At 42.8% G+C, this 24,411-nt stretch overlaps 1 protein-coding gene across 2 annotated transcripts in view; it reads right to left on the reverse strand.

Moving 5' to 3' along the window:
• LOC144503475 (poly(rC)-binding protein 3) overlaps nt 1-24,411 on the reverse strand; it is a 55,296-nt gene that overhangs the window by 29,423 nt on the left and 1,462 nt on the right. Inside the window, exons 2-7 of one of the 2 annotated variants that reach the window (XM_078227818.1) lie at nt 13,641-13,664; nt 13,513-13,545; nt 13,308-13,424; nt 9,568-9,699; nt 2,911-3,039; nt 2,489-2,563 (exon numbers count right to left, since the gene is read on the reverse strand). In XM_078227818.1, coding sequence (XP_078083944.1) covers nt 2,489-2,563; nt 2,911-3,039; nt 9,568-9,699; nt 13,308-13,424; nt 13,513-13,545; nt 13,641-13,664 — 510 coding nt within the window. Of the gene's footprint in view, nt 1-2,419; nt 2,564-2,910; nt 3,040-9,567; nt 9,700-13,307; nt 13,425-13,512; nt 13,546-13,640; nt 13,665-24,411 lie in introns of both variants that reach the window. The other variant, XM_078227826.1, reaches the window with a different exon arrangement.

A 24,411-nucleotide genomic window follows, 5' to 3' on the forward strand; every position in this document is an offset into this window, starting at 1 on the left:
CAAGCAGAGGCAAGAGGCTGGAACAGAGAAGGGCAGGGAATGAAAATATCAGTGTTAATCAAAATGCCAGTTTTCTATCACCAGTAAGTTTCATCAGAACCCAGGGAGGGCAGCCCTGAGTATCTGCCCAATCCATTGAAAACTGCATTTAAGGTTGTTAAAGAGCTCTTTTAAAAGCTAATTGAAAACCCATGTCCAGATTTTGATGGGGACGCACGGACTACACACTGGGTCTAGTGCAGCCTAGGTGCATGGAGATATATATGCAGTGGGAATTTAGTCATATCCAGCCCAGGGAATTAATTGGGCCCTGTGAAAGGGAAAACAGTGCAGAAGGAGACATGGCCATTGAATCATCATGCAAAGCATTGATTGGATCATTTTGTTGTCTATCTTATGTAACAATGCAATTTTTGTCTTTTTGAATACCATGTACATACTGACACATGAAGATAGATGTTTGAACCTTCTTTTATATGGTACAGGAATGATGGTACAGGAAAAGATGGAAGTGGTGAAGGGGAGCAAAAATCAGATGATCCCTGACTTTAATGACATTGTGATGAGACCCTTGCATGCCATGTCAACCCAGCCATCTCCCTGTGTAGTGTTGGCACCCTAATGATCTGCATGTTTTCCTTCTTCCTCCACTTCTATCTCCTGACACTCCTCTTCCTGCAACAATCTGTGTCCATCCAGCACTTCACCCTCTTCAAGGTCGATGTTTCACTGAAGGGTCATGTTATGGAGAGACACGCAGATCACCACCATGCATGCGTGTACCGTATACAGTTTCAGAAGCTGATGGCTTGCTCAATGGTTCCCTAGTAAGCAAATCTATGTGATTGTAACATCTCTCGCCTCTATCTCAGGTTCTCATAAAGGGGTAAATAGCCATCACTTCAAGGGGGATGGAATGAAGGGCTGTAGCTGCCTCGATGCCGAAGTTTAAACAGTCATGATAGCAGCCAGGTCAGTGAGCGCAGACCAATTGAAGTTTGAAGGAGTGGGAACTCTTTAGACGAAAAACCTGTTGATGCAGGGCACCATCAATTGCACCCACGTGGCCATCAAGGCACTGACTGAGTACCCAGTCAGCCATTGTGGGTTTAAATCAGGCCTGCTGTCTTTCTGAACCTCCTCCGTTCCTCCTGTTGATTGGTTGCCCAAACCACACTCGAGCCAATTAACATTTTGGCTGGTGAGGATGCTTCCCTTTGGGAATGGGCTTGGGACCCAGAAACAGTCCCAACATCTGTTTCCCAGCCCCAAGCGGAAATTCAAGTCCAAAGTAAGTAACAATGTCCTTTGCTAGATGCTCTGCTGTTTACCTCGAAGCAATGACACATACTTTAATCACTGACATAGAATCCCTACAGAGCAGAAGGAGGCCATTTGGCCTATCGAGTCTGCACCGACTCTCCGACAGAGCATCTTACTCATCTTAACTCACCTCCGTCCTATCCCCACAACCCCACGCATTTACCTCATTAATCCCCCTAACCTAAACATCTTGGGACACTAAGGGGAAATTTAGAGTGGCCAATCCACCTATCCTGCACATTTTTGGACAGTGGGAGGAAATCAGAGCACTTGGAGGAAACTCACACAGACACGAAGAGAACGTGCAAACTCCAGACAGACAACTAAGGCTAGGATCCAACCCCGGGTTCCTGGCACCGTGAGACAGCAGTTCTAACCACTGTGCCACCATGCTGCCATTTAAAGAAATATGCCAAATATACAAGGGCAATCTATTCCTCAAAACTGAAACATAAAGCTATTTATAAAATATTTAAAAAGCAGTAACTGAGTAAGACAATATGACATGCAGTACTTTAGATTTCTTGTTGTGCAATCTAACCAAATCATTATTTGAGGCAGGGGAAGACCAATATAGAAAGTCAAAATTTATCAAATTTTTTTCAAGTTTATTTACTAGTGTCACAAGTAGGCTTACATTACCACTGCAATGAAGTTATTGTGAAAGTGCCCTAGTCGCCACACTCCGGCACCTGTTCAGGTACACTGAGGAAGAATTTAGCATGGCCAATGCACCCAACCAGCACGCCTTTCGGACTGTGGGAGGAAACCAGAGCACCCAGAGGAAATCCACACAGACACGGGGAGAACGTGCAGACTCCTCAAGCTAGGAATCGAACCAGGGTCCCTGGCGCTGAGAGGCAGCAGTGCTAACCACAGTGCCACCGTGCCGCCCATTAGAAAGCCATCTCAATATTATGTTAACAGCTGTCAAATAATTTCAGACTGATGCAGCATCAGGGCATAATTAGAGAATAATTAGAATTTTTAGCAGACGGTAAGATATTAGTCACCCCCTGTTTAAATAAGATATGGCATACTAAGTTTCTAGCAATTAATACAAGAAGAAAGACAGAAAAAAATTTGAAAAACTAACAGGTGCTGGCTGATGGTGGGCCAAGACGCTGTGGTTTCCTGCGGAAGCCAAAATGGTGTCTGCTCTTACCTGGCCACCTGCAAAAATGACGGGTGCAGAGGCAGGCTTTGGGCGATAGGGAATAGTAGCGCCTTTGGGTGGGGACTATAGACAAGGAACATAAAGTAATAGAGCAATGTTTTACTTACACATCTTCTTACTAAACTGAAAGGATTTTTCTTGCTTTTGTAACTGGTTTCACAAAACAATTTGAAGCATTAACGTCCAACAGACAATTCAATATTGTTGATGGTTAACAGTTCTTCATGTATATTACTAATAATTTGAGATTAATTTTATGATTCAACAGATTAATGTACTAATAATAGATATTTTAGTAACTCATTCTCATGACTGAAGAAAATTTAATTGTATGATTACGATTATTCTAGCTAGTAACTGCAAAATTTAAATGTAAGGATACGGTCTGCATTTTTCTCCATATGTCATACCTCCAGCATCACCACACAGATCTGTTTTACACATTGAATGATGGCATCTGGTGTGCCAGAAATAGTAACTGCACGTTCAGTGGAGTTTGGAAGCATATCACCTGCTACCTGCACCTGGGCCCCTGTGGTCTATAAACAAAGAAGAGTAAACGCATATTTATGCTTCCATAGATATAGTAGAAGGAAGTTGAATGACAACTTGAATCCACAGATTAAAAATTCACAAGAATTATTTCTTAAACATTTGTAATGACTGATTTTCTAAAATTAGCACTGAACATAGATGTAGAGGTTTACAGCATGGAAACAAGCCCTTCGGCCCAACTTGTCCATGCCGCACTTTTTTTAACCAGATAGCTAGTCCCAATTGCCTGCATTTGGCCCATATCCATCTTACCTATGTAACTGTCTAAATGCTTTTTAAAAGACAAAATTGTACCTGCCTCTACTACTGCTTCTGACAGCTTGTTCCAGACACTCATCACCCTGAGTAAAAAAATTGCCCTTCTGGACCCTTTTGTATCTCTCCCCTCTCACCTTAAACCTATGCCCTCTGGTTTTAGACACCCCTACCTTTGGGAAAAGATATTATCTACCTTATCTATGCCCCTCATTATTTTATAGACCACTATAAGATCACCCCTAAGCCTCCTAGGCTGCAGGCAAAAAAGTCCCAGTTTATCCAGCCTCTCCTTGTCATGCAAGCCATCAAGTCCCGGTAGCATCCTAGTTAATCTTTTCTGCACTCTTTCTAGTTTAATAATATCCTTTCTATAATATGGTGACCAGAATTCTACACAATACTCCAAGTGTGGCCTTACCAATGTCTTGTACAATTTCAATAAGGTGTCCCAACTCTTGTATTCAACGTTCTGACCAATGAAACCAAGCAAGCCAAATGCCTTTTCACCTCCCTGTCCACCTGTGACTCCACATTCAAGGAGCTATGAATCTGTACCCCTAGATCTCTTTGTCTTATAACTCTCCCCAGCGCCCTACCATTAACTGAGTAAGTCCTGCCCTGGTTCGATCTACCAAAATGCATCACCTCACATTTATCTAAATTAAACTCCATCTGCCATTCATCAGCTCACTGGCCCAATTGATCAAACACTTTGAACAACACTGAGTAATATAACCCCAAACATCTATTCCCCAGAATATGTACTGAATAAAGGGAAATATTTTATACATTATTTATCGAATTACACATGTATTTATTATAACATATTTTTGTAAAGTTTGGCACAATGCCTTGAACTAACGTTAGCACATAAATATTATAGAACCATTATCATGATATTCATTAAGAGATCCACTAAATCATGAAAATATTCCTTTTGGCTTGGAAACAAATTCCTTAAGGCTATACTCGTCTCTAGCAAAGGGTCATCCAGATTCGAAACGCTGGCTCTATTCTCACTCCACAGATACTGTCAGACTTGCTGAGATTTTCCAGCATTTTCTGTTTCTGATTCTACACTAAGCTTTGCTAAATTAGCAAGATAGCTATGGAGAAGTAAGGGAAATTTCCGCTAAATGTTTGGCAAAACAAAATTATAACCACATTCTTCACAAACTGGTTTATGATTTTGCTGCAGACAGTACTGATTTCTTTCTCCAAAGAAAAATGACAAACATTAGTGTTGTTAGTTTGATTTAATGTTGGCTAACATTGTGATATGGATACCTAAAGCTAAAATATGCAATCCACCTTTGGAAAAAATAAAAATAAAAAAATATTTAAAAATGCATTTCTAAAAACTTAAAATGCTAATTTGATTAGAAAATCAATTCCTGTCCAGACTCAGCATGATAGGCCAGCAAAGAACGATGCGGGGAACCCTAAGTTCATCAATGGACTTGTCAATTTTACTTGAAAATTTTTTTCCGCTAACAGATGCTCCATAGTCACTCTGATAGATATTCGACTGAATCCAGAGCCTGCAGGCTGCAAGTTACAGATCACATTCCTGCAAACACTACAACAACACACAGATGAAGGATGAAAATTTCCACTTTGCTCAGTGAACCGAAGAAAGGAAGCCCAAGGGAAGTAAGGCCTGAGGAGGAAATGTGCTAGCATGGATTGAAAACTGGCTGTCAGATAGAAAACAGAGAGTTGGAAAAAGTGGGTTATTTACAGAGTGGAAAGATGCAACTAGTGGAGTATCACAGGGATCAGTTCTTGGCCTGCAATTGTTCATTATTTACATACATGACTGGAGTAAGGAACAGAACGTAAGCTTTCCAAAGTTGCCGATGATATGAAGATTGGTGGAAGGGCATGTTGTGATGAGGGTATTGTGATTCTGCAGTGGGATGTAGATAGATTGGGTGACTGGGCGAAAACCTGGCAAAAGGAGTTTAATGTTTAAGTGACAGTTTGTACACTTCAGTAGGAGCAATCAAAAGCCTGATTATCTAAATGGAGAGAGACTGCAGGGGAGTGAAGTACAAAGGGATCTAGGTGTTCTAGTGCATGAATGGCAAAAAGCTAGCAGGCAGGTCCAACAAGTTGTTAAGGTGGCAAATGGCATTTTGGTCTTTATTGCATAGGGGTCGGAGTTTAAAAATAGGGAGGTTTTGTTGCAATTGTATAGGATGTTGGACACCTGGAATACAGTGTAAAGCTTTGGTCTCCTTATTTAAAAAATGATGTAGTAACATTGGAAGCAGTCCAAAGGAGATTCATTTGGCTAATTAACATTCTTTTTGAATCTACCCGACTAATCCTGTTAGAATTTTATAAGTTTCTATAAGATCCCCTCTCGCTCTTCTAAACTCCAATGAATACAATCCTAACCGACTTAGTCTTTCCTCATATGCCATCCCAGGAATCAACCTGGTAAACTTTCATTGCACTCCCTCTATAGCAAGGACATCCTTTCTTAGATAAGGATACCAAAAATGCACACAGTACTCCAGGTGTGGCATCACCAACGCTCTGTACAATTACATTAAACGATCCCTCTCCCTATACTCAAATCCTCTTATTCTTTACTGCCTGTTGTACCTGCACGCTTACTTTGTGATTGAGGCAAGAGGGCACCAAGGTCTCACTGAGTATCTGCTCTCTCAATTTATACCCATTCAAAAAATAATCTGTCTTCCTATTTTTGCTACCGAAATGGATAACCACATACTTATCCACATTATACTGTATCTGCCGTGCATATGCCCATTCATTCAGCCTGTCCAAATTACACTGAAGCATCTCTGCATCCTCCTCACAGCTCACCCTCCCACCTGACTTTGCATCATCTGCAAATTTGGAGATAATATATTTAGTTCCCTCTTCCAAATCATTGATATATATTGTGAACAGTTGGGGTCCTAGCACAGATCCCGGTGGTACCCCAATAGTCACTGCCTGCCAATCAGAAAAATACCCATTTATGCCAAGTCTTTGCTTCCTACCTGCTAGCCAGCTTTTGATCCATCTCAAGACACTACCCGCAATCCCATGTGTTTTAACTTTACACAGTAGCCTGCTATGGGAGACCTTGTGGGGTTGAATTAGGGAATTAGGCTTGAAGGTTCCAATTATCCAGTAGTTCATAATGTAAATGAGAGCCAGACAATGTACCTGACAGAGCTCTTTCTGCCGTTACCTGTTTGCTGGTAAGATGTAGGCAGCACAGGCTTATGCCTGGAGTTACTGTTTCCTTCAGAGGGCAAACAGTAACTGACAATAATTACCAACAGCTTATTAATTAAAGGAATTCAGACAGCTCAAGTCTTGGTCATGTGACAGCATGGTTTCAGGTAATTAACAAAGCTCCTTGATTGAAACACATTGTTTGGGAGTAGGTAACTGTTGGGCCATTAATACCACCTTGGGTTATTAAGAGTCACATTGCTGGCTTGGGCAGATATTCCGGCCAGGATTCTCTGACCTCGTCCACGGCTGGGACTCTATTCAGTTGCTGTGAATGGAGATTTGACTGGGCACCAAATTCTCCATTCTCCTTGGCAGCAGTGGCGGGGGCATACGAGACCAGGGAATTCCAGCCACCATCTCCTGGGGGGGCTCTGCTTTAGAAATAGAAAACGGTTGATGTATTTCTTTGGAATTCAATTGTCAACAATCAGAGGCCATTAGCACTTCCTTACAGATATGGAGTCTGGTGGTTTGAAATTCTTCTGCAATGAGTCCTAACTAGCCATGGAAAGCCTGGTCCAGTTAAAAAAATCATAATTTTTTTTGACAGTGTAGTCCAGGTAACGTAGATATGTATTGATTTTTGTCCCATCTCAGCCGGGACGATATAGAAATAAATCAAACCTCAAACCAACTTCTGTTTTAACAGATGTGGGATCCGGAGGGATTGTGGATGGTGGGGGCTCCAGGCAACCAACCCACTACCAGCAGGCAGGACACTCATTGAAATATTGCAATGAGATTGCCATGCCTCAGATTTTGTTTCTCTCTCAGCACTAACACTGGCTTTCAATAACATCCCACACAGGAGGTTGGTAAACAAAATTAGAGCACATTGGATATGGGGTAATATTCTATTACGGATTAAGGATTGGTTAACAGAGAGAAAACAGAGTAGAAATAAATAAATAATTCTCAGGTTGGCAGGCTGTGACTAGTGGGGTCATGACAAGGATCAGAGCTTGGGCCCAACTGTAGATAATCTACATCAATGATTTGCATGTGGGGACTGAATGTAATATTTCCAAGTTTCCTGATGACACAAGACTAGGTAGGAACGTAAGTTATGAGAAGGATGCAAAGAAGATGTGTACAGGCTTGCGGAGTGGACAAGAACATGGTAGTTGGAATCTAATGTGGATCAGTGAGGTTATTCACTTTGGTAGGAGAAGTGGAGGTGTAGAGTGTTTCTTAGATGATGAGAGATTGAGATGTCTAAAAGGCCCTGGATGTCCTTGTTAATGAGTCACTGAAAGCTAACATGCAGGTTCATCAAGCAGTTAGAAAGGCAAATGGTATATTGGCCTGTATTGCAAGAAGGATTGACTACAGGTATAAACATGTCTTTCTTCAACTGTATCGAACAGGCTTGTCCAACCATTTTTTCCCTCAGGGGATCACATTGGCCCCTTGAGAGAGAAATAAAAGCAAATGAGCAAATTTTGGAAAGATTAGGTTTGGCGCAGCAATAAATTGATTTTCAAAAAAAAGTTGAACTTTTAAAGAAAGAAACAATTGCTGAACAAATCTGTAGCTTGGCCTCCCGGGCCCAGTCCCGTTGTACCTTTGCCATCTGAACTCCAGCCCTGCTATATTTGTACCCGTCTCAGCCATTGAAGGAGTGCAGCGGAGGTTCAGCAGACGAATTCCTTGGATGGAAGGACTATCCTATGAGGAGAGTTTGAGGAAACTGGGCCTGTATTCTCTAAAGTTTACAAAAATGAGGGGTGATCTCATTGAAACTTACAAAATTCTTAGTGGGCTAGACAGATGCAGGAAGAGTGTTTCCTTTGGCTTGGGGTGGGGGGGGGGGGGGGGTGAGGTGTCTAGAACCAACTGAGGACACCTCAGTCATTGGACATGTTCAAGACAGAGATCAGTTGCTTTCTAGAGACTAATGACATCAAGGATTATGGGGATAGAGCGGGAAAGAGGCATGGAGGTAGATGAGCTGCCATAATCTAGTTGAAACAGACTCAAGGTGTTGAATGACCTATTCTTACTCTTATGTTCCTGGGCGTTGGAAAATTCACTCACTTTAGGGAGGAAAAGGATGCAATCGGCAACCCTCCCGATCACTAATAACCCCTGATCACCATCCACAAATTACTGAACCTCCCCCAATCACTGACCCCTGATTATCAAAGCTTCCTTCAATCACTGTCTCTTACCCCAATCAATGAACCCATTCCCCACAATCATTGACACATTGATCAAAGATGTTCCCCTAATCATTGATTCTCCTCCTGTCACTAATCCCCGAAAACTGAATCCCTAATAACTGTATCCCCGAACACTGATCCACCCTGATAACTGACCCCCAATAACTGGAACATGCATGCTGTAGAGTTAAAACTCCACTCAGTGGCCACAACTCCTTCCCAACTCCTGGAAAAATGCCCAAATATCAGTGCCTGTGGGTTCATGAAATTTCAGTCATATTTAGCATAGTTGGTTACAGAGATATTTGTGGATTCCTGCCAATTTTCCTCGACAGGTTTTCTCTTAGGTTTTGATTTATATATAGTACATTATAATCACAAGTATGAACATCAAATCCGATAAACTTTCCAAGAAAACCTTTGTCACATACTGTTGCATACTCTGGCGTATATTTTTAGAACTTTGATGACATTTCCTTAAAATACATGTTTTACAATAATTAGCTTCACTCAGTGAGGGACTTGATATCCTCCTGTAAAAGTCATTATACATTTAAAATATAACAACATTTCTAAAGGACATTATAGAATATTCAACCATGATATCCATCAGGTTATTTTGATAATGGTCATAATAATGTAATCAAATTAAAATTTATTTCATGCATTGTCAGTATAACGATTGATAGAATTTAATTTAGTCAGTATTGTAGATTGCATGCTGGTCATTCAGGAGTGTGCGTAACATGCAGTTAGTTTACCCATTGTGTTGAGAACAGCTTGTAAAAAATATTCAGATTAAATATCAAATTCCAGTGTCTAATGGGTTACCTCACGGATTTCTTTGATCTTTGAACCTCCTTTCCCTATGAGAGAGCCACATTGGCTTGCTGGAACTACTAGACGTAATGTCACAGGTGGTTTACTTGTCACTGTACTATTTGTCATTGAAGCATTTATATCCTGTAATAACAATGTCAGTAAGAATTAGTCTTGGATTTGTCATTCAATTTAAAACTTTAATCCTCTACTTAGAATATCTGGGATTACTGCAAATACAGTAACCATAAAGGAGAACAGGCATGAAATTCACTGTGGGTTCTGTGAAAAATGAATACCTGCAGAATTACAAACAGATGGCCAAGAGATATGTATGCTGAAAAGTAACAGATGAAGTGCGTTGAAGACATGTGCTCTTCAGATACTGAAATTGCATGGTGATATATATGGGTACAATTATTTCAATAATGGCAACATTCAAATGACTAGTACTATGAACAGGGAATAATTTCAATTTTGCTGTGTTTCAGTTAAAACAAAGGTAAAAACATTTGATTCCTTACTGACTGTTTTAGAGTGTTGCAGTTGCCATTTTGCCTTCACCGGAAATATACAGAATTAGCATCTTGTGACGTTAATCACCATGCAATACTTATTTGACACGAGCACTGCAATTTTGGAGCCCAATGTTCCAACTAATGCCCTCTCTCAATTTCATACAGCTAAACAAGCATTCAGCAGCAGGAAGCAACACATCTCTTGCAGCCCCCACTCACCTCTAAGTGATCAGAGAATAAACCCTTCAAATCAAATTTGTGAATAAAACCCAAGCCATATTCCAGTCATTGATAACCCTTGTGCATTCCCTTGGTAGCTGTCCCAGTGCTCCTATGTAGTGTTGTCCCAGTGGGAGGCAGGCACCATAGCTGATGGAAAGCTGCTGATTTTAATGGGAGAGACTGCAGATCAGCTGGCAGGTGACCTTGAACTGGGATAGATTTTTGATCTCTCAGAATCCAATAATGAGAGTTGTGTGTTCATCCTGCTTTTCTGACCAGTAACTTGGACTGCACTATTTTGGCCTGGGTGGCAGCAGCCAGAGCTGGCTGGATGATTAATCAGTAGCATAGGCACTGATGGATCGGCTGGGTGAATGAATGCTGTCATTCTGAGAGAGGAAAGTGGATTCATCCTCCATGAAGTCACTGCCATTCCCCCTAGCAGTCTCCCAGTAATCCAAATGATGTGTTGGAGGAAAGTTTGCTGGACAGCTGTTGCAGCCTGCAAGCCCTTTTGAATACTGCTATGAACCGGTATGAAGGCAGTTGTCTGAGCAGTTGACTTCAGCCTGAGCTTCCACTTCTGCATTTAGACAATGGGTGGCTTATGCTTGTGTTGCAATAGGAGCTGAGATATCGATCATCAGAGGTTGCATTATGGTTGGGTCTTCAGATTGGGAAAGATGGGCTCCAAGTTTTGTGACAAATCTTGTGTCAGGTTGCTGCCAGACTCCTCCATGTCCCCTAACTGATGACAAGCTTTTGGGCAGGCCTGCCAATATACCAAACATTTAATTGTTCATAGCCAGTCTTCTCCTGTAGGTTTCCCCACAAAGTTCTCATCTGAGTCTTCTGCAACAGAGCTCATGTACAACCTCATCCTCTGGTACCTGTGCAGCCGACTTGTTCTCAGTTTCTCATCACTTGCAAATCCATCTATCCTCTAAAGTACTTGCAGTGTCAACATCTGAACTAGTGGCTGAAAGCGTGAGAGCAAGTGACTGTGTTCCTTCTCGATCAGTGTTTCCCTGCTCTCCCACCACCTGCTCTTCCAAAATTGCCTAGCTAAGTTACAGTTATTGGGTATCTGAAAGGTGAGAGGCAGAAGAGTAGGCTTGTGATGAGAGAGAGGGAATGTGGGGTGGAGGAAGCAAGAAGTGCATGTTTACACTATCTGCAGCTTTAAATTGTGGATTATGGAGTAAGGAGGAAGCGAGATGTGAGAAGAATTATGTATGAGGATTTCATCATCTTTGACGATTTTACCTCAGTCACTTGTCCCTACTTGAGCCATGGTTGCTCCAACGGTTCTGACTACAGTCTTCTCCATCAGAGTAAAAACATGCAGCTGTGCCTGTCCCTGCCATTTAGATGCTGCTGCCTTCAGTAATGGCTGTGCTTCTCCTGGAAAGAATCTAAGTGCTGCCGGCAGTGGGAAAACCAGACTGTTTCCTGCTGGTGCTGGCAACGCTAGCCAGGTGGGATTCAACCACTGTTTGGTTGTAAAAAAATTCCCAACATGAAACATGCCACCAAGCTCGGCTTCACTGAGATCAGGGTGTCCTTTTTAAAGGGCACTGTGATCTCAGAGTACAGTGCCAGGCACCCTTACCCCCCACAACATTGCAACCCTCCACAGACAAGGGGAGCTTCTCCCAACCCTTCACCACAGAGGGGCAATCTCCTCCCCTCATGATTAAATGTTCATGTCACTCTCTCCCTCTCTCCCCGCCACACTACACAGGCATGAGTGACCCAAACCCCGCCTCCAGTCAGAGGCTTCACCCCCATCAACCACTACCTCTCCCCCCCCCCCCCCCCCACACACAACCTTCCATCCCCAGTCAGAGGCCTCACCTCCCCTACAGGAGAGACATTCCAATATGGGGGCAATAAGGACCCAACCCTTCACAACCCGAGTGACTCCTGGCAGTGGCACACTGCCAATGCCATCCTGGCAGTGGCACACTGCCAATGCCATCCTGGCAGTGGCACACTGCCAATGCCATCCTGCTAATGCCTTCATGGAGAAATCCTGTTGAAAGAAACTGTGGTTAGAAATCACAGCAGCTCAAAAGAGAAAGCACTTCAGGCTTAATAGAGCATAAACTAATCGTATCAATAATGAACTGTTTGATGTGCTCTGGAGCTATTAGTTAAAAAAGCTTTTAGCAGCCAATGAAACTTCAGTTCCTTGTGTAAATAAACCTCAGCTAATTCCCTCTTTGATCAGTTCTGGAGCTGTCAATCAAAGCAGTCGAAAGAGGTTTCAGAGCAGAAGTGGCTCATTCAAAATAGAAAGGGAGACCCTCTCCCCCCCCCCTCGTGAAATTCAAAGCTCCTGTCAGAGTGCTTCAAAGAGCTTTCAAAGTAACTGGGGCTTATAAAAGAAAACAAAGATCTGCCCAGTGAAAGCGACATCTCCTGTCAATCAAAGCACTGAGAGATCTGGTAACATTTGGGGATTCTGAAATCAACGAAGGGCAATCCCTACAGTAGAATGGGGTGGTGCTGTCATTTTGATGATTCCAGGTGTTTGGGGGACATGGATTTTAAAGTGACCATTCCACTTCAAAAGTATTACAGAATGCAGACAATAATAAAGACTTTAACCAGAAATTTGCCTGAAATCACCATTACCAAAAGCATGTTTCCCAGGACTTGTTTAATGTTTTGAATATTTAAACAACGTAAGGGTGGGAGAATCCCACATGACAGGCGCTGCTAACACCAGCAGACAACACTCTGGTTTTCCCACTGGTGGGAGCACTTAGAGCCAAAACGGGTGAATCGTGCCCATAGCCTTCCCCATACTCCTATTCTGAACTCAGCACAGTGAATTATACCTAGATCTTCTCAAGTATAACAATAGAATATTACATTGAGTAATGCAATCATATTCATCCACTAAGTCAAAGGATTTTTTTCCTTCTGGTCTACTTCTACTGCACATTTAGTTGACAAATGAACTGCTTTAACCTCATTGAAGTTCAAACATGCATGTTTACTCACCTCTTCAAATTTATGTGCTATCATTGAAAAGGCCTTGAAAATGGCATCTGTTGGGCCTGTTATTGTTACAATGCGTTCTGGACAGGACCCCTCTGAAATGTTGATTCTTGCACTACTCTATGAAACAGAATAGCTCATTGTCTGAATATCATGAGAAATATCAATCAATCCATATTCCATTAAAGAAAAATAAGTCACAACTTACCTCCTCCCTCATCTTTTTTACCGTTTCTCCTTTCTATAAAAGAAAGATAAACGTTCACATAGTGATTGTAACTTTCTTTAAACACTTTAAAAACCGGATGATGGGGAATTAAAAATAACTGCACTAACCTTTCCAATAATACTTCCAACTTCCTGTAGAACAAGAGGAAAAAATGTTATATCATAGATGACCAGTTTTCCTTAGATAAGTGAATTCCCTTATTTAAAATAAATTCTTTTAATTTTATAGACTTTTTTTTCTGATTTAGGCATGTGTGTTGGAATTGGAGAACAAAAGAGTTCATTACTCCCGGGTTAGATTCAGCAGCATTAGACACAGCAATTTTGATATAGTGTGGCCTAGTACAGTGAGATTTCCAATTTAGGGACAGTTTCGTGCAATGAGCCACTGAGAATTGGAAACATGGAACTGTAGTTAAAGGGCCACCTCCTCGGGAAAATGTTGGGGGTGAATCTGCCCTTTGTTCAACATGTTGACCTGTAGGGATCAGGGAGGGCATTAATTGGTTTACGTCAGGACTTCCACTGCCATCTTGCAGGAAGCACCACCTCAGAAAGCTGCTGACCAATCAAATGACCGGCAGCTCTCTGTCCCAGTAGCACCTCTGGGATCAGTGGGCACTACTGGGACTAGTCCCCAATGCTGAGGAACTGGAACCATAATGAAATTTAATTGAGAGCGAGGGTATTTCTGGGAACAAGCTTAAAAGGCCCTAGTGAAGGGAGTAGGCCAGGTATACAGGCAATGGAAAAGGGGAATCAAAGAGGGGGGGAGAAACAACCTGGAAGGCCCACCAATGAGCCCAATAGGCCTGGTAAGACAGTGATACACCCTGTCAATCTTGCTCACCACCATCCTGCATAGGAAAAGCTGCTGGGCTGGGTGTTTGGCATGGGCTCCATCTGCCACTGTTTATATCCCAGTGGCTGTGAGATAAGGCCCTTAAGTAACCATTAATTGGCCAGGCAAGGATCTCAAATGATCCATGGGCAGCCAGGCCACCCAATGTCCTCACTTCATGTAAACTTAGGGCAGGTAGGCAGCAGGAAAGTGTGCATGGCATTTTACAGGCACCCTGCCTAAAAACCCACTGCCAGGTGTGGGAGGGGCCATAAAGTATGGCCCACAGTTAAAGACAATAAACAGACACTTCCCAACTGGCAGGGTTGCAGCTGAATCCAGATCCCAAATGAAAGTTAAGCCTCTAAACCAATGCACCATTTAACATAATGTATTGCATTATCTTAAATAGTGCAGTGGTGCCCTGAAATAATCCCAATTGTTATATTTACTTCTGTGCCAGGACATTAAATGACAAAGCACAAAGTAGGCATTGGAGGACATTGTAAATATACCTCTGGCTGTATGCAATGACACACATCATGCCTGGGCACAGAGCCCCCCAATGGGGGTGGGAGCCCCTGTACCGGTCAGTGTCCGTGGGCACCAATCAGAGCCTGATAGCTCTGCACTTGCTGATAGGCTCCTTTTGAGTGACATCAAATTCTGATTGGTCAAGTCCCCTTAGAGCAGAAAATCACTGCTCTGAACATTGTTTGAGGTGACTAGGAGGGAGAGAGGCAGCAGAGGTGAAGATTTTGTGTTTTATTCATCTTAGTTTTGCAAAAAATTCAGCCAGTAGGCTTCTCGATCTCTACCCAGGTCTGAGGAGGGCAGGCCAGCCAGGCAGTCAGCAACAGCGAGGCAAGGTGAGGTACAAGGCACCACCAGAGTCAGGCTAAAAATGTCAGGAAGTGTTGAGCCAGCTGATTATGAATCGAGGTAGCCATCAAGCAGCAAGGAGAACAGGGGCGAATTAATCACCAGGCCTGAGAAGAGCAGTACAGCAAGGCAGCTTGCAAGAGGTTAGATGTGAGGCATGGCTGAGACCGGGCGAAAGAAGCCACAAGATGGTGAGCCAGTCGGTTGAGACTTGGGGTATGCATTGAGCAGTGAGGCAAGCAGGGGCAACTCGACCCTCAGGGCTGAGGAGGACATGTCAGCCAGGCAGCCAGCAAGAGCAAGGCCGAGCAAAAGATGCTACAAGGTGGTGATGCAGCCGGTCAGCACTCGGGGGTAACCGCTAAGCAGCGAGGGGAGCAGGGGTGACTCGACCTCCAGGGCCGAGGAGGGCAAAAGCCTGCTCTTTCAGAAAATACATTAAAATCAAGATCAATTAATATGAAGTGACACTGTCAATCTGAAAATCAAAAACACAAAACTGAAGGCAAGACAAGAGGACAAAGTTAGGGAAAAAGACAGTTTGTCGTTTCACTTTACAAAGTTCTAAGTACTGAACAGTGCACAAACCGTGCATTCACGCTCATCCAGCAGATGTATGGGTGAATTATCTGATCATGATGTGGAGTTGCTGGTGTTGGGCTGGGGTAGGTACAGTAAGTAGTCTAATAACACCAGGTGCATTCACCTGATGAAGGAGCAGCACTCCAAAAGCTTGTGCTACCAAATAAACCTTTTGGACTTTAACCTGGTGTTCTGTGACTACTTACTGGAATTATCTGATGACTCAGACTTGCCGATTTCTGGAGAAGCCACTTCACCTGAATACGTTGCACAAGTAGAATCTGAAATGGCAATGGAGCTACAAGATATTCCTTCTGTTGATGTGAGGACATAAACCTACCCTGAAGACCTGCCTTACGGTTAAAATCTGTCCCACTGGGTATGATAAAATATTTTGTATTAAATAAATCGCAAAACAGAGGTAATATGGAAAATTTGAGAAGGGAGTTCGTGGTTGGAGGCTGAAAGCAAGTTAGAAGTCTTCATAAGTCTCATTTTGTGAGGATGAAGAGAATTGGGAAATTAGAAATTGGTTGATTTTTTCAGAAACTTTTAAGGTGGTTTACTGTTATGTTTTCCTAGTAAAAAGAAATAAATATTCATTGATGGGTACTCGAACTGGAGGAACATTGGAAGAGATATTGCTGATCATGAAAGTTCCAAAGCTCATACTAAAGCTATGCATTCAATGAAAGATGTTAATTATCTGGAAGAATTGATTCTGCGTTATCAGCTCAGTTTGAAAAGAGGGTATTCTTACTGGAGGAAAGTGCTGAAACATTGTTGCCATAGTCAAACTGCTGTCTTCTTTGGGACTATCTCCAAGAGGACATGATGAGTCATCATTGTCAACTTGAAGAGGTTTTTTTTAAGACTGCTTTGAATATCTTAGTTAATTTAATGAAGAGCATTTGAAAAATTATCAATATTGTGACTCAGGAAAGACCAACTTTTTAATGCACCAAATCTTCAATGAATTCATCACCATAATGGCAAAGTGCCTCAGAAACCAATTCACTAATGAAGTTAAAGATGCCAAATACTATTCCATAATAGTTGATTCAACACCAGATATGAGTCATGTGGACCAATCAACATTAATTTTAAGTTATGTGACCAGCGATGGTGAAGTTGTAGTGCGACTTCTTTGATTTGTTCAGCTACAATTCCACGCTTCTGAGTGTCTGGAGTATAATGTTTTTAAAATCATTCCAAATTTAGGCTTGTACATCAATAATTGTCATGGGTAGAGCTTCGATAATGCTGCAAATATGTGAGGAAAATATTCAGATCTACAAACAAGATTGAACGAAGAGAAAATGCTGGAAAATCTCAGCAGGTCTGGCAGCATCTGTCAGGAGACAAAAGAGCTGACGTTTCGAGTCCAGATGACCGTTTGTCAAAGCTTTGAGCTTTGTAAGGGGTTATAGGGATAGGGAGGGGGAGAGAGCCTGGGTAAGATACTCTGTCAGAGAGGCAGTGCAGACATGATGGACTAAATAGCCTCATCTGCACTGCAGGGATTCTATGATTCCATTCTGATTCTTATTAGAGGGGTCAAAAACCAGGAGGGATAGATTTAAGGTCAGGGGCAGGAGATTTAAAGGGGATTTGAGGGAAAACCTTTTCACCCAGTGGATGGTGAGAATCTGCAACTCACTGCCTGAAGAGGTGGGAAACATAGAACATTGCACAGAGCAAGTCAGAGACTGAGAATTCTGTGGTGAGTAGTTCACTTCCTGACTCCCCAGCCTGTTCACCATCTACAAGACACAAGTCAGGAGTGTGGTGGAATACTCTCCACTTGCCTGGATGAGGGCAACTACAACAACACTCAAGAATCTCAAAACCATCCAGGACAAAGCAGACCACTTAATTGGCTTCCACACCTTCAATATCCAGTCCCTCCACCACCAATGTACAGTAGCAGCAGTGTGTACCATCCACAAAATACATTGAAGCAACCCAATAAAACTTTTATGGCAGTACCTTCCAAACCTGTGACCTCTACCATGTAGAAGAATAAGTACAGTACTGTTCTTTTATTTAAGGAAAGAGGTAAATGCATGAGAAGCAGCTCAGAGAAGGTTTATGAGACTATTATGAGGAATGGGTGGGTTGCTTTATGGAGGAAAGGTTGAAGAGGTTAGGTTTGTATCCACTAGAGTTTATAAGAGTAAAACTTTTAACATCCTGAGGGGTATTGATAGGGTGGATGTGGAGGGGATGCTGGAGAATCTAGAACTAGGGGTCACTGTTTAAAAATAAGGGGCCATTCATTTAAGACAGAAATGAGAAGAATTTTTTTCTCTCAGAGGATTAAAAGTCTCTGGAACTCTTCCTCAAAAGGCAAGGGAAGTAGCGTCTTTGAGTATTTTTAAGGCAGAGCTGGATAGATTCTTGATTAACAAGCAGGTGAAAGTTATTGGGGGTAGGCAGGAATGTGGGGTTGAAGTTACAATCAGGTTGGCCATGATCTTATTGAGCAGCCTTGAGGGGCTGAATGGCCTACTCCTGCTCCTAATTTTTATGCTCATCTGTTCTCTCTATAGCCTCAACCTCTTCCTTCTAGTGTGGGGTCCAAAACTGTACATTGTATTCAGCAGTTGTCTGACTAAACACAAGTGGACCAGCGCGTTTGTGAAACCCAGAGAATCCATCAGCTTTGGAGAGCAAACGATGACCTATTTGAGAAAGCTGTCAAGTGGAGTTAAGGAGAGCAAAGGCAGAAGTGATCTGGTGTAACTGCCAGCATCACAGCCTACAGAACTTTCCAGCCAATGGTTATCTCAGCAGGGAATTAGATGCAACTTTTCTAAAGACAATATGCCATTGATTCAGAGCCAGAAGCTGTTTTTTACAGCTGTTTGTTTAGGATTGATTCAGTGAGTTAACTCCCTGCATTTACAGGACAAGATTGAATACTTTTATCCTGGTGTCAGAAATAATGCAAGTAAGGTGTCCTAGTGTTATCTAGTGAGAACATATCATTTGGGCATCGGTGTATAGTATCGAGCACAGCTCGACATCCTTTTCGTTACCAAGTTGGAAAACAAAGAGTATTAACAACAGGTGAAATCAGGTTTTCAAGATGTAGAAACATATTCTTATTCAGTACAGGCCTAAACACTCAACAAAATATCAATTTAAACCTGGTTTAGCAAGCTTCACTGTATATGAATGCTCCATTACTGCCATTGCAATAAGAGACATGGATTCAATAAACACAAGGATCTATTTCTTAGATTCCAAGGAAAATAAATAATAATAAAATTGTATATTGTGGCCACTGTTGTCAGCTCCTGACTGGGAGTTCATAGTTGCCTGCCTTCGCAAACCTAACAACTTTATTTGATGGTGCTCTATCAGCTATACGAGACTTGCACAACGTGAGGCAAGAACTCCAGCATGCCACTAAATGCAATATAAAACCAGCTTAATTTCAGCTAATGAACGCAGTCTGGAAAACCTCATTTTGAATAGAAAGTTTCTATCTTAAAGATTATCCCCAACTCAGAGAGTGGTTGGGGTGTGGAATGGACTGCCTGCAGGGATAGTGGAGTCAGAAACTTTAGGAACATTTAAGAAGCTATTGGATAGGCACATGGAGTACTTCGGGATGATAAGGAGGAAATAGCTTGATCTGGGTTTCAGACAAAGCTCGGCACAACATCGTGGGCCGAAGGGCCTGTTCTGTGCTGTACTGTTCTATGTTCTATGTTCTATTATCCTGGAAGATTGGAATAGACAGCCTAGAGTACAGTTTGATTGATAAATAATCTTTTATCTTTTGATGCTCAGTTCAGTCTTTGTCTCCACGGGTGGTAAAACTGTAATATTATTAGATACAATGCTATTTAATTCTGTGGCAAGTGAGCTACTAGTAGATATGCACTCATTAAATCCAGACTTTCTTTATTATTTAATGTAAACTTCATTCAGCTATCAACACATTGGAATCTGCCAGTGTTGTATGCGCCAGGTAACAAATAGAACATAGAACATAGAACATTACAGCGCAGAACAGGCCCTTCGGCCCACGATGTTGCACCGACCAGTTAAAAAAAAAAACTGTGACCCTCCAACCTAAACCAATTTCTTTTCGTCCATGAACCTATCTACGGATCTCTTAAACGCCCCCAAACTAGGCGCATTTACTACTGATGCTGGCAGGGCATTCCAATCCCTCACCACCCTCTGGGTAAAGAACCTACCCCTGACATCGGTTCTATAACTACCCCCCCTCAATTTAAAGCCATGCCCCCTCGTGCTGGATTTCTCCATCAGAGGAAAAAGGCTATCACTATCCACCCTATCTAAACCTCTAATCATCTTATATGTTTCAATAAGATCCCCTCTTAGCCGCCGCCTTTCCAGCGAAAACAATCCCAAATCCCTCAGCCTCTCCTCATAGGATCTCCCCTCCATACCAGGCAACATCCTGGTAAACCTCCTCTGCACCCTCTCCAAAGCCTCCACATCCTTCCTGTAATGTGGGGACCAGAACTGCACACAGTACTCCAAGTGCGGCCGCACCAGAGTTGTGTACAGTTGCAACATAACGCTACGACTCCTAAATTCAATCCCCCTACCAATAAACGCCAAGACACCATATGCCTTCTTAACAACCTTATCTACTTGATTCCCAACTTTCAGGGATCTATGCACACATACACCTAGATCCCTCTGCTCCTCCACACTATTCAAAGTCCTCCCGTTAGCCCTATACTCAACACATCTGTTATTCCTACCAAAGTGAATTACCTCACACTTCTCCGCATTAAACTCCATCCGCCACCTCTCGGCCCAACTTTGCAACCTGTCTAAGTCTTCCTGCAAACTACGACACCCTTCCTCACTGTCTACCACACCACCGACTTTGGTGTCATCAGCAAATTTGCTAATCCACCCAACTATACCCTCATCCAGATCATTAATAAATATTACAAACAGCAGTGGCCCCAAAACAGATCCCTGAGGTACACCACTTGTAACCGCACTCCATGATGAATATTTACTATCAACCACCACCCTCTGTTTCCTATCCGCTAGCCAATTCCTGATCCAATTTCCTAGATCACCCCCAATCCCATACATCTGCATTTTCTGCAGAAGCCTACCAATCCCATACATCTGCATTTTCTGCAGAAGCCTACCATGGTGAACCTTACCAATGATCTAAGCTAACTGCATAGAACAAGATCAACAGCAAGAATAACAACTTGTATGCCTTTCGAGTAATGAAATATCCCAGGCACTTCACAGGAGCATTATAAAATAAAATAGGACACCAAACCATATAGGAGATATTAGGTCAGATGACCAAAAATTTGGTCAAAGAGGTACGTTTTAAGGAATATCTTAATGGGGAGGAAAGTGAGGTAGAGGTGGAGAGGTGCAAGGAGGGAATCCCAGGGCTTGGAGCCGAGGCAACTGAAGGTAAAGTCACCAATACTTTGGTGGAGCAATTATAATTGGGAATGCACAAGGGGCCAGAATGAGCGGAGTGCAGAAATCTCAGAGGGCTGTGTTGTTGGAGGAGATTAGAAAGATAGGGAGGGCAAGGCCCTGGAGAGATTTGAAAACAATACTGAGAATTTAAAAATTGAAATGTTTCTTGACAGGGAACCATTATAGATCAGTGAGCACAGGATGATAGAGAAAAGAACTTGTCGCAGACTTTCACATGACTTCCGATTTAGAGGGTAGAATAGGAAGACCAGCCAGGAGTGTGTTGCAATAGTTGAGTTGCGAGGTAATGATGGTATAGATGAGGATTTCAACAGCTGATGAGCTGAGGTGGGACTAAATTGAGCTAATGGTGAGGTGGAAATAGGCTGCCTTGCTGATAGCACAAAAATGAAGTCGGAAGCTCATTCCAGGATTGAATGTGATACCAAGATTGAGAACTGACTAGCTTAATTTCAGACTGTTGCCAGATGGAAGAATGGAGTTGGGAGCTAGGAAATGGAACAGGGACTGAAAACAATGGCCAGAATTTTCTGACTGTTCATGCCAGCGGGATCTTCTGGTCCTGCTGATGGCACACCCCTGCAGCAGGTTTCCCATTGGTGGGGGGGTGGTGGAGGCAATGGGAAACCCCATTGACAGTGGCGGGACCAGAAGATCCTACCACTGATGAATGGCATGCCACCTCCCGTTGTGAGAAACACACTGCAGGGAGGCCAGAAAATGCCCCCAATTGCTTCAGTCTTTCTGATATTGAATTTTGAGGAAATGTCAGCCCATCTGATACTGGATTTGGATAAACAGTATGAGAATTTAGCAACAGAGGTGGTGGTGAGTTAGATCTGGGTCAGTTGTATTATTTTAGAGCTCTGCAGGTAAATTGCTTCTGATGAAACACAATTTACAGGACCACAATGGCAATCATCAGAAGCCATTGAATGGCTGTTTTCTTGCTGCAGTATGCAGAATGATTTTCTGGTATTGCGCAAGAAACATTAGGCATCGGATAATGGATACAAAACACAGATACTTATGGATGGGTGCCTGGGGATTTTTTTGTTCCAATGTAATTTTTTGCTCTCAACAGGCACTGTGAGATTGGAGTGCTGCTCAAGTGCACTATTTCTATGAAGGGGCTGCATGGAAGTCAGAATGCTAATGGGCTTAGTACACAGCTTGTGAAGATGCTCGTGAGTCCAGTTGCACTCATAGCCACAATGGGCCAGACTGCGGCACAGGACTCGGGTTTGTGTGCCCAACAACATAGGGAGTGAGCACTTAAAATGCTTCAGCACTTCTGGCATTCCCCATTATTGTCAGATGCATGTACTGAGTGAGCCTGGCTGTGAAATAAATACTTGTAACAGAGGGCCAGATTCTCACCCCCAGCTGGGATTCTCCGGTCCTGCTGCAGTGAATGGAGATTTGGCTGAGTGCTAAATTCTCCATTCTCGTTGGCACTGGCAGTGGGGCATGAACTGCCAGAGAATTCTAGCCAGTATTTTTTGCCAAACATATTCTAAAATGGAAGCTCTGGCTTGTGTCCAGATTTTTAGATCTGCTTGAGAAATCCTCATCCTCACTCCTGCCTTTAGAAAATCTCACAGGCTTATGACAATGATTCACAGCATTAAATAGATAGAACTGTTGATTCATAATTAAACACAGTCCAACTTAAGTTAAAGACACAATTGTCCCAAAAGATTTCTAAACACAATTCCTACCAAATGGGTCGACATAATTCAGGTCGCAATCCACCCACATTTAAACATTTTTTAGGAGCTCGGGGTGATTTGAAGGACATAAGCAGGACCTAAAGTAAGACCGCTTCCTCAGAGATCAGGGTGCCATTTTTAAAAGGTGCACCGATCTCAAAATGAAGTTAAAGACCCTTTTCCCCCTCCTCCAGAGACATCACAACCTCCTCACAGACAAGAGACTCTTGGTCACAGAGGGGCAATCTCCCCCTACTACTAAATGATCAGGTCACCCCCATCCCTTCCACACCACACAGGCATCATCAGGATGATCTGACCCACCCCCCTTCAGACCCTCTCTTGATAATGCCAACGTGCCACTGCTCCCTGACAGTTCAAACCTGGCAGTGTGCCAGGGGACAACGCCATGGCATTGCCCATCCATGTCCCTGACCACCTGATGGCTACAATAGCCTCTGAGCCCCCCAACCCCCCTCCCCATCCCCACCCAATGTAGTTATGACATCTGTCCAGAGAATGTCCTCACTGGGGAACCAGTGGCTGTGAGAAAGTCCTCATTGAGGAATCCTTGGACTTTAATGTTTTGAGTTGTGCCAGCTGCACATATTGGTTAAAACCAACCTCCAGTAAAGACATGCTGTTTGGGCATAAGAGTTAGAAAAAATTCCCTTTAAGAAATGCACTCAAAATGCACACCTGGGCTTTCTATGAAGCATTTCAGACTTGAAAAAATTCCTCTTAAAAACGCAGTCAGAAAGAACACCGAGGAAGCAATTCAGAATTAATGTACAATGAAGTGCTTTAAAAATGAACAATGCTAATCCCTCCTTTGAAAAAGCATTCAGATGTCAATCAAGTAGCTTGTAAAGGTCAATGGACCATGAAATTGAACATAAACAATTCAGTTCAAATGGTTTAGGCATCTCAGCAACCCCAGGGGCTTGTAAAAGTTAATGGTACACAAAATGGAATGTGAACAAACTACTTCAAAGCTTTTCAAGGCAACAGAGAGAAGATTTTCTACTTCAACCTGAGACCTCTTTGAAGTCAACACACTGGGGGAGAGATCAAAACTTTTCAAGGAAACAGAGAGACAACTTTCCACATCAACCTGAAATCTCTTTCATAGACATACTGGGAGAGATCAAAACTGTTCAAGGCAATAGAGAGAAGATCTACGTGGGCCCCATCCTTGGGGAGACCCGTGACCTGCACCCCTCCAGCCTAACCTGAGCCCCTCAAACTCCCTTGAAGGACCCCCTTCTTCACCCTGGCAGTGGTTGCTTTGGCCAAGGGCACCTTGGAGGCAAGTGTGCAGATGGTACATACCTCCTTACTCCCTCTTGGAGTCCATGGTGTCTGTTCCGCACTTTTAAAGGGCCAGCAG

The sequence above is a fragment of the Mustelus asterias genome, chromosome 2, assembly GCF_964213995.1.
Source record: "Mustelus asterias chromosome 2, sMusAst1.hap1.1, whole genome shotgun sequence".
Classification (NCBI taxonomy): domain Eukaryota; kingdom Metazoa; phylum Chordata; class Chondrichthyes; order Carcharhiniformes; family Triakidae; genus Mustelus; species Mustelus asterias.